This window comes from Lepidochelys olivacea (assembly GCF_965140295.1).
Source record: "Lepidochelys olivacea isolate rLepOli2 genome assembly, chromosome: 1".
Taxonomy (NCBI): domain Eukaryota; kingdom Metazoa; phylum Chordata; order Testudines; family Cheloniidae; genus Lepidochelys; species Lepidochelys olivacea.
In genome coordinates this window covers 348848515-348867425 of record NC_140411.1, presented here as the reverse complement: position 1 = coordinate 348867425, position 18911 = coordinate 348848515, and the positions used below count along the sequence as shown (strand labels likewise).

Sequence of the window (18911 nt, the reverse complement as noted above, 5' to 3'; positions counted from 1 at the left end):
TAGTGTCGATGAAGCCCCCTCGCACTAGGCCCAGGTGTCCTTGGTCCCCCCTCCCGCCTGGAGGCACTCGCAGCAGCTCTGCGTACTAGTCCCAAGTGTCCTTGGCCCCCCCCGCCTGGAGGCACACACAGCAGTTATGCTGAGGATCTGCAACAATATGCTGCGGAGTCAGACTGCCTGAAACTAAGCAAGGCCAAACAGGGCAGATATGGAAGAACAATGCTGAATAAAGCAGCTTTATGTATAGTTTAACAAATGATACAGAGAATCAGGGAACTAGCTGGGAACTGGATTGGCTGGCTATATGGATACTTGGGGCAGCTTGCTATTGGATAAGTATGCTAGGAAAAAGGATGTATAAAAGCCTGTGTAACTTCCTGGTCTGTGTGCAGGATTTGAGATTTTATTCTCCCTGTACCTTTTTGCAGCTGCAAATAAACTTTTCTGCTTCTCCACCCCGTTGTGATTATTGGGTCCAGCACACTGGGTAACGAACCAACTCAAGCTGTTGTTCAGCCTCTGGGCACTGGGTGCCGGCAACAGCTTGATTGACCTCTTAGGTCAGTGCTGAAGTTTCTTCGTGGTACCTGTACAATGGAAATTAACTCCATTCCTGGTGCACAAACTGCAGTAGCAGATAGTTCCTGCACAGACTGGTTTGCCCGAGGCAAAGAGTTGCAGCAGCTGCATGTTAAAACCCGCACACCTAGTACAAAGACCCGCAACTTGGAGGGATGTCTGCACACCTCGAGCAAAAAACTGCAGCTGCTAACGGATGCATGCAAAGACCTGCATGCCTAGTGCAAAGACCTGCAGCAGGAGAGGTGTGCATGCAAATTCCTACAGGCCTAGTGCAAAGAACTGCAGCAGCAGAGGGATGCAGGAAAAGGCCTGCATGACTAGCACAAGGAGCTGTATCTTGCCCGCCCATTTCCTGGATCCCAATAAGGCAAGGAGCTGTACCCGCAGCGATGGCATGCATTTTCCAGTGCAAAATGCTGCTACCGGCATCCAGGAGGCACCCCCCTTGTAATCAGAGCCGCAGAAGCCTGCGGCAGTACCACCGCGCCCCAGCAGGTGTCGATGGCGCCCGACCTTCGTTGCGGGACTTTCTAGCCACGCTGGGGAGGCTCTATGGGAGGGATGGGCTGCCGGGTGGGCCGCGCATGCGCACTCAGACGCCCGCGGGGGTGGGGGGGCCGCCCCGCCAGCAGCAGGGAACCCGCCTTCCGCCCTGAGCCCAGGTAACGGGGGTGCGAAGCGCGCGCGCCCAGGAGCCCCTCAGCGGGGACGAGGCGCGGCTCCTCTGTCCCGGGGGGCGGGGCCTTGCTTCCCCCCCCCCGCAGCCCCAGGAACCTGGGCTGCCCCTGGGGGGGGCTGTGTCCTGGGGAGGGGCGAATGGGGGGGAGGGGTCTGTGCCTCTGGAAAGGGGGCGTGGAAGGTGGGGGGACGCTCTGCCTCCCAGAGGGGGAGGAGTATGGGGGAGGGGCTTAATATCTTGGGGGGGGGCTGGTGGAAGTGCTCTGCCCCCCTAGAGGTGATGTGGGGGAGCTGTTTCCTCTGAAGGGGTTACATGGGGGGGCTGTGCCCCTGACCCCATAAGTGAGGGTGGGGTCAGGGGGTGGCTGTGCCCCCTGGAGAGGGTGCATGGGGGGCTCTGCCCCTCCCTGAGGTGAGGGTGGAGTTGGGGGGAGGTTGTGGCCCCTGGAGGGACTGTGCCCCCTGAAGGGGGTACATGGGGGGATGTGCTCCTGCCCCCAGAGGTGATGGTGGGGTGGAGGAGGGCTGTAGCCCCTGGAGTGGGAGGTGAGGCTTTGCCCTGTCCCAAACTGTTCTGACAGCATTTTGTTTTTCTCTCTTGCTAAATACTAAGCACTTGGTCTTGTAAAGAGTTGTCTGCGGGGGCATATCACGCAGCTCTGTGCAGGATGGGCTTGGGACTGATGACCTATTGATCGTTAATTCTATAATTGCACCGTTACACTAGCGTTCTCTGAGAGACTCCCGCAGCATGGGGCTCTCTCTAGGGGCCTCTCTAACTCGGTGTGGGTCTGGTTTGGGGTCTGCGTAAAGTTAATTATTTATGCTTTTGTTTGCATTTTTAAGACGCTTCTGTAGATTCTGCTGAATGCATGTAACATTGAATAATGTAATAATGAAAGGCTAAGACTCGCTCTGGAGGCTGAGAGGGTGCTTTGTCTGACAGTATACAAGAATGTGTGGGGAGAACCAAGCTTAAATATTGTGACTATAGCCTTTGGCAGCTTAAATAATTTGACATTGTACTGTTCGCTTTAAAATAATTCATTGGATTTTTAAATTGATGTAAGCAATTTATTGTTTGGTTTTGTGATATAGCCTTACACGAGGCGGATTTCCCCCCCTTCCCCCCCAGCAGACCAACAACATAACAGTACTGATCAGTTCTAGGATTCTGTTGATGGCTTAAATAAAAAGATCACAATTACATTTCCCTTTAAAAAGAAAAGGAGTACTTGTGGCACCTTAGAGACTAACACATTTATTTGAGCATAAGCTTTTGTGAGCTACAGCTCACTTCATCGGATGCATGTAGTGGAAAATAGAGTGGGGAGATTTTATATACACAGAGAACATGAAACAATGGGTGTTACCACACAGACTGTAACAAGAGTGATCAGATAAGGTGAGCTATTACCAGCAGGAGAGCGGGGGTGGGGGACCTTTTGTAGTGATAATCAAGGTGGGCCATTTCCAGCCCATATGAATGTATGAGGAACGGGGTGGGTGGGGGGGGGAAGGGGGAGAATAAACATGCGGAAATAGTTTTACTTTGTGTAATGACACAGCCACTCCCAGTCTTTATTCAAGCCTAAGTTAATTATATCCAGTTTGCAAATTAATTCCAATTCAGCAGTCTCTTGTTGGAGTCTGTTTTTGAAGTTTTTTTGTTATAATATTGCCACTTTTAGGTCTGTAATCGAGTGACCAAAGAGATTGAAGTGTTCTCCGACTGGTTTTTGAATGCTACCATTCTTCATGTCTGATTTGTGTCCATTTATTCTTTTATGTAGAGACTGTCCGGTTTGGCCAATGTACATGGCAGAGGGGCATTGCTGGCACTTGATGGCATAGATCACATTGGTAGATGTGCAGGTGAATGAGCCTCTGATAGTGTGGCTGATGTGATTAGGCCCTATGATGGTGTCCCCTGAATAGATCTGTGGACACAGTTGGCAACGGGCTTTGTTGCAAGGATAGGTTCCTGGGTTAGTGCTGGAGAGTATTTGCTTCAGGTTGGGGGGGTGGGGGGGCTGTGTGTAAGCAAGGACTGGCGTGTCTCCCAAGATCTGTGAGAGTGTTGGGTCATCCTTCAGGATAGGTTGTAGATCCTTGATGATGCGTTGGAGAGGTTTGAGTTGGGGGCTGAAGGTGATGGCTAGTGGTGTTCTGTTATTTTCTTTGTTGGGCCTGTCCTGTAGTAGGTGACTTCTGGGGACTCTTCTAGCTCTGTCAATCTGTTTCTTCACTTCAGCAGGTGAGTACTGTAGTTGTAAGAATGCTTGATGGAGATCTTGTAGGTGTTTGTCTCTGTCTGAGGGGTTGGAGCAAATGTGCTTGTATCGTGGAGCTTGGCTGTAGACAATGAATCGTGTGGTGTGATCTGGATGAAAGCTGGAGGCATGTAGGTAAGCATAGCGGTCAGTAGGTTTCCGGTATAGGGTGGTGTTTATGTGACCATTGCTTATTTATGTGCTGCACTTTGGGCAGCCTTAAGGGAAAGAGAATGGCACTTTTTGCTTTACACTAAGTGCACATGGATGGTACAAAGGAAGCTTCAACAAAACCTCCATAGTCCTGAAAAGCCTGCAGGGAAAGGTTGGTTAAAACTGATTCTCTGTTGCAAGCCCTCTGCTTGCAGTTGTTTGCTTGCTTTATTTCACAATGGCAATTGCAAGGGTGTGCAGTAATAGTGTGACCAGACAGCAAGTGTGAAAAATCAGGACGGGGTGTGGGGTAATAGACACCTATATAAGACAAAGCTCCAAATATCGGGACTGTCCCTATAAAATCGGGACATCTGGTCACCCTATGCAGTAATACAAATGAAACAGCATGCAGGGCTGGGCAATTTGGGCCATCGCCCAGGGCACTGTAGCCAGCCTCCTGGTGCAGAAGCAAGGGGCTCAGGCTTCCTCTCACTGCCTGCAGGGTGCAACCCGGTGTGACAGGAATGCCCGCTTCCCTACTCCTGAGCAGAGGCCCCCTGCTCACCGCCCGACATGGTGTCACTCTCAACCAGGTTCCTAGTCCTGCCTCCGCACTCTGCAAGTCGGCTCTCCCCACCCTAAGGTTGGGGATATTTCGGGGGCGAACCTTCCACCATCACCGCCCGTCTTAGCTACCTTCAGTGCGCTGGAGCATTTTAGCCTCCACCTCCCCTAATAACCCCCTTACCTGGGACTGGGGAGGGGCACTTGAATATTGGGGATGCTCAGTATTGAGGTGGGGGGAGATCTGCCCTTCTGGAGCCCCCCTGTCACCACCCTCCCTTTCCCCCCATTATCCCCACACCAGTGTGATTCTATCTATACACCTCTGGTTCCCTCCCCTCTTTCTGGGTCTCTCAGGTCACCGTGCGTCCTTGCCACCACAGCCCTCTGGTGCCCTCCTGTCACTGCCTCGCCTTGGGCTGCCAACCCGCTGGGGCCCTGTCAGAGAAGCTGGATGCTGTGCTGAGTGGGAGGGGTATGACTGTGCCCCAGTGCCTGCACACCCTGTCAGAGTGCGGCAGACCGCTGCTACGTTATCTTGGCTGTCCTGCCCAACAACCAGGTGAGGGTTCCCTGTAGCACTGGCTGGGGGCGACAAAGTGACTGCTTTGGGGTTTCCTGTCACCATAGCATCCAGCTGTGACACACTGCAGGGCAAGACCGGCCCTGCGGGTGGGTGATGTGGTCAGGGCGTGTCAAGGTTCCTTCCCCACTCTGAACTCTAGGGTACAGATGTGGGGACCTGCATGAAAAACCTCCTAAGCTTATCTTTACCAGCTTAGGTTAAAACTTCCCCAAGGTACAAACTATTTTACCTTTTGCCCTTGCACTTTATCGCTGCCACGACCAAACGTCTAAGAGATATATAACCGGGAAAGAGCCCATTTGGAAATGTCTTTCCCCCAAAAATCCTCCCAAACCCTACACCCCCTTTCCTGGGGAAGGATTGATAAAAATCCTCACCAATTTGCATAGGTGAACACAGACCCAAACCCTTGGATCTTAAGAACAATGAAAAAGCAATCAGATTCTTAAAAGGAGAATTTTAATAGAAGAAAAAGTAAAAGAATCACCTCTGTAAAATCAGGATGGTAAATACCTTACAGGGTAATTAGATTCAAAACATAGAGAACCCCTCTAGGCAAAACCTTAAGTTACAAAAAAACACAAAAACAGGAATATCCATTCCATTCAGCACAGCTTATTTTCTCAGCCATTTAAAGAAAACAGAATCTAACACATATCTAGCTAGATTACTTACTAAGTTCTAAGACTCCATTCCTGTTCTGTCCCCGGCAAAAGCATCACACAGACAGAGAGAAAGGCTTTGTTTCTCCATCCCCCCAGCTTTTGAAAGTATCTTGTCTCCTCATTTGTCATTTTGGTCAGGTGCCAGTGAGGTTATCCTAGCTTCTTAACCCTTTACAGGTGAAAGGGTTTTTCCTCTGGCCAGGAGGGATTTTAAAGGTGTTTACCCTTTCCTTTATATTTATGACAGGGGGGTGCTGTGGTTCAGAGGCAAGAAGCAGAGTGGGGCTGGAGTGCGAGTTCATGGATGGGAGTTTGGGGCAATGGGTTGGCGGGGGAGAGGCAGCAGTGGCTGGGGCGATGGGGGTCAGGTGGGGAGCCTGGGAAGGCAGCTGGGGCTAGGGGCGCCAAAATACAAGTTTGTCCAGGGTGCTGTTTTCCCTAAGACCGACCCTGTAGCATGGGATATTGCAGATCAACACTGAGATGCTTTGGAAGAACTGCGTATGGGAAATCCCAGGTATGAATAGTGTGGGCTGCTGCCCGGTCAGTCTGGAAGTGCACTGGTAGAGCTGTGTGTGAAGCTGGACTGGACTAGCCGGAGATGCTGCAAATCACTCTGCATTTAGATGTGTTGACAAAGCCCTGTGGGGGTCAGGATTTGGAATAACATCAAGTGCTGCAGATTAGATTGAGATGCGTGAGTGTGGATTCAGGACTGGAAAAGCAGTGGCTGGTGCATGTCAGGGCTCAGGTGCATTGACAGTATGGGTGGACTAGTACTCGGCAAAACTGGAATAGCCCAGGGTTTTGCTAGTCAGAACAACAGTGTGATCTTGGTGCATTTCTTTTCTGTGTTTCAGTGTGGTGTCTGTGTGAAATCCAAAACTGGAGGTGGAGCCCAGCACCTTCGTAAGAAAGAAAATCCTCTTAATAATGTCACTAAGTGCTGTGTATGTGTGAATTAAATTTTCATGCCAGTGAGGGAGCTGATCGTGGTGGCTGGAGGTTGACATAGTGATGAAATGCATTAATGTCACTTTCTATTTGTTAAGATCCCAAAGTAGATAAATAATTTCAAGTGATATTTACAGAATTTCTACAATTATACAGAACGGTCACACAATATAGATAATAGTACAAAGAGCGCAATCCTGCTCTGATTGAGGTAAAATTCCCATTGACTTGAGAACAATCAAAAATGCAGAGATTTGAGTAACTGAAAAAATTGAATGATTCACAATCCATGTGTGAATTTAATGCTTGTGGAAGTTGATGGCTTGAGAGTCCTGGAATTTGAAGTCCTCTCTCTAATCCCAGAATAAATACAGTTGTGGTGCAAACTTGGAGGCACCAGGGGTTAGGGGACAGTTTAATCTCCATGGCCCATTGAGTCCTTGGTCTCTAGGCTAAGATTGGCACTTCTCTGGTTGGCGGATGTTGTAAGGTGGTGATGTTATGTAGACACTTGAGCATTAGGAACTTGACTGACACACCAAACTCATTTCACACAGGCTGAAGGCACAGAGATGAAAATCATGTTAATGCCTAGAAGAATACCAAATAGGCAAACCTTTGATTGTTGCCAACCTGGGCTGAAAATCCGATGAAGTACAGGACTGCACTACTGATCGGAAAAGGACTGTATAACCCTGGGAGCAGTCAATCTGGTCTTGTGGTTGCTACAAAACTGCTTAATTTTGGTCTGAGTTGTGATTCCCTTACTAGTAGTTTTGTGGAAGGCTTTCAATTTTAACAGCTGCAGAAAGAAAGCTTTCAAGACTAATATATCTTGGTATCTTGAGAAGGTGAAAAACAGACACTGGTGGAAAGATGTGGTTTGAAGGTGAATTTCCCGGTGAATGTTGGGTAATCAGAGCTTTCATACTAAACCAGTGGTGTGTGTCACAATGAGGCAGACACAGGAGGCTTGATGCAACTGTGCAGTTGTTCAGATGGGCAGATTGTGCTGTGTTTGCTCATTCTGTGTTTGTTTTCTCCTGCAGGATGAAAGAGTGGTGGATTCAGGTGGGGCTGCTGAGCGTACCCCTCCTTGCTGTCTACCTGCACATCCCTCCGCCTAAGCTGTCCCCAGCCCTTCACTCATGGAGGGCGTCAGGAAGGTACTTCACATACAAGACCCAGAACATCTTTTACAGAGGTGAGGCCTGACGGGAGTGGTGTATCCATAGCTTCAGGGAGCTTTCTGCAGCACTGAGGAGATCCTGTGTTCCTCAGGCTGGGGGTGCCAGACTAGCAGACAGACCTTTGCACTGTGACTGAGAGCTGCTGGACCTTCGCTGTCCTCCACCAGGGTGGTGCTACGGACTGCTTCTCTCTCCAGTGCTGCTGGTCTGTGCCACCAGGCAATACTAGAGAGAAGCTTTGAAAGCACTGGGAGAGAAGGATGGGGAGGAACATACAGAAGCTGGTTGCCTGGCACAGAGTGGAGATCCCCTGCAAGACTCGCATGGAGAAGAATGGTGAGGGAGGGAGACACGGAAGAACTTAAGGGAAAGTAAAGACAAAGGCATGCTAGAAAAGCACTGGAGAATCAAGGAAAACATAGACACTGAGGGGAGATAAGGAGCCCAAAACAAAGAAGAGAGAGAGAGAGAAGAGCAAAAAGTTTTAAAACAAACACATAGAGAAATAAAACTGGGGTGTGGAGAGAGACAGACTGACTAGAGACAGACTGGACAGAAACAGGTGAGATGGGAGCATTTGTACTGGGATGTGGCCTGAAGGGGCATGCAGATTCCAGTCCATTGTGAGAGGGGAGCTAAAACTGTGTTGAAACTATGGTAATGATTGAGTAGAAGATACGGGGAGTCCTTGCTCCTTAGCTCTTGAAGTGTTTTCTCTCCACACTACACTGAAATGGAGCCGTCTGGCCTCCTTAAATTAAGTGGCAAATGTAGGTCAGTTAATTCACTTCTGGGGGAATGGACCATGGGTCTAGGACCAGGGTCAGTATCATTACTATGAAACATTTGTATTGTGGTAGTACGTAAAGGCCACAAGCAGGTTGGGCCACATTGTGAAGTACCCCCCTCTAGGCACTGTGGGAGTACCCCCCTCTAGGCACTGTGGGAGCAGATGCTAAGGTTCTGGGTGCCTCTGATAGCCTGGTTATGGGTAGCTGAGTGCAGGATAATAGTAAGAAAAAAGTTGTGAACCCCGGTTGCTGGGGTATTTAGTCAGTGATGGCATTTTGCCTGCACTTTTTGTGCTCAGAGAGAATTTTTGGAGCCATGATTAAGCTCTGTTGGAGAAAAACCTGGTTCAAAATATGCAACTTGTGTCTGTAGCTGTACAAACTTGTGTTTTTATCCCCTTGTGTTTAATAAGCTAAGCTGGGACCGTACTTACTACTCCTGAGGGAATTCTGCGCCAACAAACTAAAAATTCTGTGCAAAACATTTTAAAAGTCTGCAAATTTTATTTGCCAATAAATAAATGTGGAGGCTCCAGCATGGCAGTGGGGAGCACAGGCCACTGGCTGCATAGAGGTGGGAGATCACCCTGCTGTTCCCCACCCCACCCCAGGACATGGTGAAGCTGCACCCGACCCTGAGACAGCACAAGAGCCAGACCTGCCCCAGAGGTCCGTGTCCCAGCCTGTGTGCAGGGGGGATCTGGATGCAGGGGGTGAGGCTCAGCGGGGTTGGGTGCGGGGAGCTTGGTGGGGGTGTTCTGGGAGTGAGGCTCAGCGGCAGGGGTCTGGGTATGGAGGGGTTCGGATGCATGAGGGTTGGGTGGACGGGGTGGGTTTGACCTGGCCCTAGGGGGTGTGTCTGACCCAGGACCATCCTGGGTGCCCCCAGCCCCCCATACCTTCCCCCTGTGGTGATTTACCTCTCCACTGGCTGCTCCGGGCACCTGAAACAATGTGCCTGCACTGCTGGGGAGGAGCATGTGACCGCTCTTGCGGCTTCCCTTTGCTTCCCCATCAGAAAGTAATTTTTCTGTGGAGAAGTAAAGAAATCTGCATGGGATGTGAATTCTGTGCACGTGCCGTGGTGCAAAATTCCCCCAGGAGTAGCTTGCATTAGACTCCTCTCAGGAACAGTTAGGTCCCGCAGGAACTGGAAGTGGTAGGTTTATTCAAATGGCACACTTGCGTTTGTGGGCACTTGGTGTTAAGCAGCACCGTGTAGTTGGAGGTGCTGTTGTTTTGGATGAGATGTAAAAATGATGTCCTAGCTGCTTGTCATTGAAGATCCCACAAATCCCTTCTTGAGAGCAATGGTGTTTGCTCCAAATTGTGGCCAAATTCCAGTTTTAAGTACAGATGCTCACAATATACTTACTTCCCAAGTCTTCCCCATGTCGCAGTTTCAGTTGGGAGCAGTATTTTTCTCCACTTCCTGTCCTTAACCTGCTGCTATGTGCTGTGAAACAGCTGTCATGTTTTACCCAAGGGATGGCTGCATTTGAGTGTCTGATTCCTGGTTTCCCTATCAGTTTAAAATTTGCGTAGTGCTTTGGGATCATTCAAAATGAAAGGTGTTATGCAAATGTAAGCTCACTCATTGCTCCCAAGTTGTTTGTGTACATAGACTGATTGATAGCCTAATGTGGTGAGCCTCCACCTGGTGCCATTACATCAACAGTATAAACTCTCTCCTCTTCGAGGTGCCTCTGTCCAGCTCTTAAGGAACAATAGCCCTAGTAACAGGTTTTTGTGCAAGCTGAGAAGTCTCTGAATGGCAAAGTCTCAGGGGTTTTGTCTGTGTGTTAGGTTCTAAGAATGTTTACTGTGAGGGAGCCTTTGTGGCTGGAGAGATCTGATTTTTTAGTGTTAAAAAATCAACAAAACTCTTATTGGGAGCCTGGAACACAACTTGGTTGATGTTACTGGTGCTCCCTTGGAATTTTAGGGGGGGAGGGATAGCTCAGTGGTTTGAGCATTGGCCTGCTAAACCCCGGGTTGTGAGTTCAATCCTCGAGGGGGCCATTTAGGGATCTGGGGCAAAAATTGGGGGGTTTGGTCCTGCATTGAGCAGGGGGTTGGACTAGATGACCTCCTGAGGTCCCTTCCAACCCTGATATTCTATGATTCTATACTGTTGGGTCCCTGATACGGTCTCCTGTACAGCTGCTTTAAAGTTAAAGCATCCTTGGAGTGTAGCGCGTCTTGCTGATGTCCTGTTCTCTCCTCAGATTCATCAGGTGCACTCGGCGGTTCAGATATTGTGGTTCTGTTACACGGCTTCCCAACCTCCAGCTATGATTGGTACAAGGTGAGGGGACCATGTAAGCACAAAGTGTGGACTGTGTGAGTAAAATCGGTGATTCTCACTTCCCCTGGAAACCAGAGGGGGATCCCTCAGGGAGGAATAAATGGGCCTGTCTGACTAGTGAATCATGGAGGAGAGATCGATGAGTGACAGGGCTTCCCTAGTTTATGGCAGAGTTCTTGTTTTGGCTCTCCCAGCCCACTTCACTCTTTTTTTTTCCTCATAGCTAAGACTTTGCCCTGGGGTGAAACTTGGCACAGTTTGTCATAGCTTTCAAAGTGTGGCAAAGTCATCACCTACAAGACCCTATGTAACCTTGTTTCCACCTACCTATGTCTCTGATGTCCTTTCCTCTCCCTAAATTCTTCCCAGTTCTCTCTCACCACTTCCTCCTTCATCTCACACCCCTTTTCATGCCTGTTCTAATGCTGCTTCCCATGCCTGGAGCGCTCTTTTCTCATCTGCCAAGTGTCCTGCCCCACTTCAGTTCTCTCCTTAAGACTCACTTTCAAGCATTCCTTCTACTCCCTTGGCACTTCGGCTCCTAAGATTTTGTCCTATGATTTATTTTGCTTGTGTGTTCCTGGGGGCAGGAAACTTGTCTTTATACAGCAGAACCCTGTTATCTGATCTAATTGGGACTGGGGCCAGATCCGATAATCAAAAATTCATATAATTCAGAGAATGGGAAAGTGCGAGGCTGTAGTGCCATCTAGTGGCTACAGGAGAGATCACCTGCTTCTGGACCTGTGTGTGCTGGTTGTTTGGTTAATATGGAGAGCTGGATAATGGAAGGTCGGATAAACAGGGTTCTTTTGTATGTGTGAAGAACGATGTCCATTTCCTGTGCTGTGTAAATGTTTGGTGGTAATCAGTGTGGCATTCCTGGGACCAGATGCTGGATTTTGTAAGATCCAAAGGGAGCAAAAATCATCTCTAGCTACTCACGGATTCCAAGGTGATGGAGGCAGCTTCTCCCAACTGGCCTATATGAATATTGGTATTTTCTTTTAAAAATAACTCCATACAGGCCTCTTGTGGGGAGGCGCAGCTGTCGTCTCAAAATCTGAGTCCTTTGGTATATTCACATTTTTTGGGGAACAAGGGCACTACCCTTGTAATGGATGAGCAGGTGGACTTCCCTGTTGAATGATTGTGGTGTCAGTTTGACAGGTTCTGAAGGAAATTCCCATATAGTACATCTGGCCAGAGGATATAGCTATAGAACTGGGTCTTACGTTGGAGGGAGATGCAAACCGGAGGGGAACCTCAGAATCTAGCCAATATGGCCTTTGCAGGGAGAAACCCCACCGCGGGGCTTGGGGGAAATAACTTTTTAGAAGATCTGTTGGCTTTTGCTGTCATGAATATACTGGTTATTATGATAACTCAAATCCACTGCAGTTCAATTTGTGTTTGCAGCATGGGTGTCTGGGAGGAGCTTTAAGAAATTACGGTGTAGAACTGTCCATCTTGGTGCGTAGGCCTCAGAGATATGAGTGTAGCTGCTCTTATGATTTCCTGTCTTTCTCTTACAGATTTGGGAAGGGCTGACCCAGCGATTTCACAGGGTGATCGCTCTGGATTTTGTAGGATTTGGTTTTAGTGACAAGCCTGTAAGTGATCCTGACAGACGATTATGTAGTTTCTTTTGGAAAAGGAATTTAATGATGAAAGTACATCCAGACCAATGGCATCACACAAGGCCATGCCTGAGAAGATGGATTTTATTTACTATGGATTTTGATGAAATCAGTTCATTTCTCAGGTTGCTTTCTGTCTTTATCCACTTACATTTTTTCCAGGATGCAGTGTTGTTGTAGCTGTGTCACTCCCAGGATATTAGAGACACAAGGTGGGTGAGGTAATAGCTTTTATTGGGCCGACTTCTTTTCATGAGAGAGACAAGTTTTCAAGCTTACACAGAGCTTGAAATCTTGTCTCTCTCACCAGCAGAAGTTGGTTCAGTAAAAGCTATTACCTCACCCACCTTGTGTGTCTAATATTTTTCAGCAACAGAAATAAAGATACAATTGTAGAATATGATTGGTGTCAAAATCAAACATCAGAAATGGGACGTGATGCAATGGTCTCTAAAGTGACCACACTCCACTGGAGTGTTGGCTCACCTCTGTAGAACAGGTTTGCTTCACTTGTCACATTAGGCAGCTCTGACACAAGTAAAATGCTGGTGAAGGGTTACTAGCTTGTGGTTACGCTTGTGTAATTGTAACCTTGCAAACAAATCACGGAGTGAGTTTGATAGTACTTAGCTCTTCATCTTCAAAGAGCTTTACACACGCTAGGTAATCATCACAGACCTTCTGTGAGTTGAGTTTCATTATCTCCATTTTATACATGGGGAAACTGAGGCACATGGTGGCAAAATGATTTGCCCAAGGTATCTCAGTAAATCAGCAGGAGCCTGGACAAGAATCTGAGTTGTTGGCTGTCAGTCCTGGGCTTGTCTCACGCTTCTGCAGTTGTCCACGAACACTGGTGCTTAGTTGTGTCCAGGCACTGAACTTAGTCAGACTGGAACTGCCAGGTGGACTGTTCAGAAGAACCTGCACAGTGATATTCCAGCTCTCTGTAACTAACAAGATAGAAGTGTATGATGTTGCTCTCACTGGAGCTGCTCTCTTGCTTTGCTTTTTAAACAGAGGCCCCATCACTATTCCATTTTTGAGCAGGCCAACATCGTCGAGGGGCTGCTGGGGCACCTGGGTCTCCGAAATCAGAGGATCAACCTCCTGTCTCATGACTATGGAGACACAGTTGCGCAGGAACTGCTCCACAGGTCACTGGAAGCACTAAAGCTCTGAACGCTCTTCGTCATCCTCCTAGGGTTTAATTCCCTGAAGCTAAGTAAAAGTAAATGGTGGAGAGCCCCCTCTTTCCCCATCCCACATCTGAGATTCAGGGTGACAGCAGGAGGTACCAGTGTGATACCACGCTGAAGGATGCAGTAGTAGAAGAGCCTAGGTAGATAGATGGAGGGAAGCTGATATGCTGCCTCCATTGACTTCAGTGGAAGCTGTGTACGCAGATACAGTGGAAGAGTCTTGTCTAGCCATCTCCAAAACTAGATGCACAACATACTCTTTGTCTTTGAGACCTGGAGGCTTGTCAAGGATGTGAGGATTGAACAAGGCAAGTCTTCACAAGCCAAGAGCATCTTCTGTCACCATTGACCAGGGTCTGTGTGAAACCACAGGGGATGGCTAGTCGCAGATGGAAGGACTCTGCCTAAGTTAACATTTTTCTTCCCGTCAGAAATTTAGCAGCAGCTGATGAGGCTTTGCCTTTTATCTTGTCACCTCAAAGTCGGTGGCAAATGTTAAGGATTTGGCCTTGCCACCCCCCTATGAGGAAGGGACCAGATAGAATGCCCCTCTTACAGATGGGGAAAATGAACCAAAGAGTGGCTGAGGGATTTGTCCGAAGGCAAGTCACTGGCAGAGGAGGAGTCAGAACCGAGGTTTCTTAATGTGCAATCCCTTGTTCTAATCAGTAGATCAGGCTCCCTGTGGCTGGGAAGTGCTGCAAGGTGTAACTTCCACACAGAACTCCTTACAATGGTGTGGTGTGGAATCTCTAGCTAATGAGTACATGTCAGATGTATAAATGTGTGTGTATTGTATTAGCATTTAAGAAGGTTTTTTTAAAATTATGTTTTACTTATTTAGTACAAAAAACTTAGCATGCTGTGGCGTTCCCAATCTAACCAGTTAATGATATGAGTGGGGGAGGGCGGGTGGCAAGCACTGCTGATTTTTTAATTAGTCTAAAGTGAAAATTATTCAGCAAATAGAACATCCAGTAGTGCAAATCCAGTGTGCCTATTTTCTGTATCCCTCTTGAGATCCTGGGAGAGAAGACGTTCCCCAAGGCTGCTGAGACTGTTTCATAAAGCATGCATTAGAGAAGGTCTTGTTTACTCTCTTAACAGTGATTATTGCAATGTGAATGAGTTGTACAGTGAAGGAGAGCTGTAGGGAGTACTTTGATACTGCTGTTCCTATGCTACTTTTGAAATCACATCTCATGGGTTAATTCACATCCTGGATTACGTTTTAATAAATGGCAATATTACTGCAGTCTGTTGGTCAGTCACTTCTTGGAATTGCCTGAGAATTGCTCCAGTTTAATTCAGTCTTGTCTCTTGTTCTCCAGGTATGAACACAATAAAACTGGATGTGTCCTGATCAATAGCCTTTGTTTATCCAATGGAGGTAACTGTTTTGCTTAGAGTAACATGATCTGTGCAAAATAAATTAGTGGCTCTCCATCTGCTTCCCTGATATCGGTGCCTACATCACCACTGAGACTAACTGGTCCCTTTGTTGGCAGTCTCATCACGGTGCCAGGGGCTGAATGGGCAATAGAGACTGAACTCCCCTCTGACCCACAGAGGGGTCCCTCCAGGCCAGGGATGAAGCACACTGGTGGAGCAGTGTGGGGAAGCTTTCACTGCTCTCCCTTTTCTATGGTTAGTGGAAGGCTTTAGTGCTGCCAGTGCAGCACCTTTCACAACACCAAAATTCACTCTTAAGTGGGGAAGATGGGGCGGGGGGAATGGCTGGTTATAGAACATGGGAAGGCTGATTAAACTGGACAACAGATACGTCTCCCTCCTTTGTTTTATTAGTAGCAGATTGATCCTGTTAATGCAGCTTGTAAGGGCAGATGGTCTCTATTGTGGCCCATTTCTGAATGGTGCTGCGACTGAGGAGTAAGAATTTCTTCCCTTCTTTAGGACATGTTTTTTGGCCACTCTTTGTGAGAGTAGGTGCCTGTCCTGATGTGGCTGGTTCGGTGCCTTGATGGCATTTATAGTCTATAATGGTGGCATCGCCGCCTCTCTTCCATGCACAAAAGTAAATTCTATTGAGAGGTGTTTAAAATAAAAAAAGACTCAGCAATCCCCATTTAAGATATTGATATCTGGCTGTCAGCAAATGCATTCCCTGAGGCTGCGCAGGTGCGGAGGGAGGGCAGAAGAGGGAGACTGGAAAATGTCAGAGCAAACTTAAGTAACTGCAATGGCTGTTTTCTGAAACACTTTCAGGTATTTTCCCAGAAACTCATTACCCCAGATTCATTCAGAAGGTGAGCTGCTTTGGTCTCTAGTTTTATGAAATCAGGACTCAAGTATCAAGAATAAAACTTCTAGGCATGAGTTTGAGTGTGTGCCGTTTTTTGGTCCTAGAATGTGTCCTTTTCCAGCTAATGTAATTTGTTGGCTGACTTTAAATGACTGCATGTAAATGTTTAGCTGCAGTTAAGGGGGGAGCAGTTATTCAGGCCACGTCTACACTAGCAAACTTAGAGCAGCACAGCTGCACCGCTGTAAGATCACTTGTGTAACTGCTCTATGCTGATGGGAGATAGCTCTCCCGGCAACGTCGTAAAACCACCTCCACGAGCAGCAGTAGCAGCTAGGATGGCGGGAGAAGCTCTCCTGCCAATATAGCGCTGTGCACACTGCCACTTACGTCAGCAAAACTTACATCACTCAGGAGGGAGGTTTTGTTCACACCCCCGAGTGACATAAGTTTTGGCGATCTAAATGGTAGTGTAGACACAGTCTCAGAGAACAAGAGTCGTTAAACATTCTGTTTCATTGTACCACCTTTTGCTTTGATCTTACCAGAACTTGCAGGGTCAGGTCAGGGTTATTGGGGTGGAATATCTATTGGAAACACCGAGGGTTGTGCAGGCGCTGGGGGTGTCATTCCCTCTGACTCTGCCCGGAGTCAGTGGTCTCATCTGGTGGTAGTGGCTGCTATGCTGCTGGACAAGCAGTTCTTTCAGATGAGTCCTAAAAACTGACGGCCCCCACTGGTGCAGTTTAAACTAAGCTTCCATTTAAAAAAAAAAAAAAAAAAAGTCTTAGACACCAAACATGTGCTCGGCATCTCCAAGACACACTAGCCTGGTTACAGTCTGTTCTTGAATTTCTGCTGCTGCTCAGCGTGAAGACTGAGCAGAGCCACCCCAACTTTCACTGCTGTTGTTGGGGAAGCCATTGTGTCCAGCTCTGGGCACCACACTGTGGGAAATTGACCAAAAGCAGGTCAATTTCATGCTGCTGGTGCTTTTGGAAAGCTGTGAGCAGCAGCAGAGGCAGGTGCTGGAACTCACTGGGGGAGGACCCAGAAATGGAGACTGGAGGAGGGGTCAGAGAAACAGATGTCTCCCCATTGCAGCAGCCAGACAGCAGAGGGAGAGGTAGACTAGTGGACACCTTCACTCTTTGCAGTAACTAGCAGGTTCTGGGGTGGGAGGCTGGAAAGAGAGAATGGAAATGCTCCATCTCTGTACAATAATAAGCAGGTGGGACTTGGAAGGGGGAAGGGATTCAGATTTATCAAACACCGACTGTCCAGATGCTGATGTGAAAGATGGAGCTTCTTATAGGAATCCCATCACCTTTCCCATTCTCATTAGTGATGGGTGAGCTGCTCATCCCAGCAAGGCTGCTTATCCTTCCCTGACACCTCCTCAAAAAAAAAACTTACTGCCTTCTGGTTACTAGCCTAGTCTTTGTCTCAAGTCTTGGTCTTAGTGTCTTTGATCTGAGGTTCAGATGGCCTAAAGAGGTCAGTGGCTGAAGGTGCTTTGGTTCAGTGTATTAATAACTTTGAAAAATCTAGTGGTAATAATGGATTTACTTCAGTGATTGTGGGGAAGGGTTGTTCTGTAAGACGGCTGGTTCATGGGGGCCTGGTAGCTCTGTAGGAAAGGCCCTCTGAACAGGCAAGGAATCATTGCTGTCTATATGGCATTTAATGGCATTTTTCTCCTTTCTTCTGCCAAAGATTCTCAAGGATGGTGGCCTACTGTCCCCCATCATCACCCGGCTAATGAACTACTGCCTCTTCTCAAGAGGGTGAGTTGGTGTTCTGAGCACTACACACACTGTAGAGGACAACCCTGTTGTGACAAATGTATAGATTAGGTTGGAGTATAACCCAGGAAACACTCTCACTTGTATGAAAGTATTAAGTCATGCGTCCTCTATAGTCTGTAGTTACTAGATGGCTGCTTGTTCACACACACTTGAGCATGTTTCATCTGGTAGAGGACAGTAGCTCACTATCGTTTCATCCAGTTCTTCGGTGGTAGGTGGATGTACCATATTATGCTGAAGATATTCTGAAGTTGAGACAGACTTCACTTGGAAGCACTGTTAATGTCTAAACAACTTATTTTCCTTTCTGACCCTGTGCCTTACACTTGGTCCCGCAACATTGTCCTAAGAAAACTAGAAAAATGTGGTTTAGATGAAATTACTATAAAGTGGATGCAAAACTGGTTGAAAGACTATTCAGAGTCATTATCAATAGTTCAGATGGGGGTTGGGGGGGGGAAATATATCTATTGGGGTCCCATAGGGGTCCAGTACTATTCAGTATTTTCATTGATGAATTGGATAATGGAATGGAAAGAATGCTTATAAAATCTGTAGCTGACACCAAACTGGGAAGTGTTGCATGGACTTTGGAGGACAGTATTAGAATTCAAAACGACCTTGACAAATTGGAGAATTGGTTTGAAATCAACAAGATGAAAATCAGTAAAGACCAGTGCAGAGCAGGAAGGAACAATCAAATGCACAACTACAAAATGGGGAATAACTAGTTAGGTGGTAGTTCTGCTGAAAAATAGCTGTGGGTTATATCGCATCGCAGACTGAATGAGCCAATAATATGATGCAGTTGCAAAAAAGACTAATATCATTCTGGGGTCCGTTAACAGAAGTGTCGTATGTAAGACATGGGAGGTGATTGTCCTGCACTGCTCAGCATTGGTGAGGCCTCATCTGAAGAGCTGTTTCCAGTTCTGGGCGCCACACTTTAGGAAAGGTGTGGACAAATGGGAGAGTCTAGAGGAGAGCAACAAAAATGATTAAAGGTTTAGAAAACCTGATCTATGAGGAAAATATAAAAACCTGAGCATGTTTAGTCTTGAGAAAGGATGTCGGGGAGGGGGAGCCTGATAACAGTGGTCAAATATGTTAAGCTTTGTTATAAAGAGGACAGTGATCAATTGTTTTCCATGCCCACTGAAGGTAGGACAAGAAGTCCTGCAGCCAGGGAGATTTAGGTTAGATATTAGGAAATACTTTCTAATTTTAAGAGAGGTTGTGGAATCCCTGTCA

At 47.5% G+C, this 18911-nt stretch overlaps 1 protein-coding gene across 2 annotated transcripts in view; it reads left to right on the top strand.

The window, feature by feature from the left end:
- Positions 1–1174: 1174 nt before the first annotated feature.
- Positions 1175–18911, top strand: part of MEST (mesoderm specific transcript) — a 32650-nt gene continuing 14913 nt past the window's right edge. Inside the window, exons 1-9 of one of the 2 annotated variants that reach the window (XM_084648242.1) lie at positions 1192–1244; positions 4611–4815; positions 7508–7662; positions 10668–10747; positions 12283–12360; positions 13408–13544; positions 14921–14979; positions 15816–15856; positions 17569–17639. In XM_084648242.1, the coding sequence (XP_084504368.1) occupies positions 7509–7662; positions 10668–10747; positions 12283–12360; positions 13408–13544; positions 14921–14979; positions 15816–15856; positions 17569–17639 (620 nt within the window). In that variant the 5' untranslated portion in view covers positions 1192–1244; positions 4611–4815; position 7508. Of the gene's footprint in view, positions 1245–4610; positions 4816–7507; positions 7663–10667; positions 10748–12282; positions 12361–13407; positions 13545–14920; positions 14980–15815; positions 15857–17568; positions 17640–18911 lie in introns of both variants that reach the window. The other variant, XM_084648241.1, reaches the window with a different exon arrangement.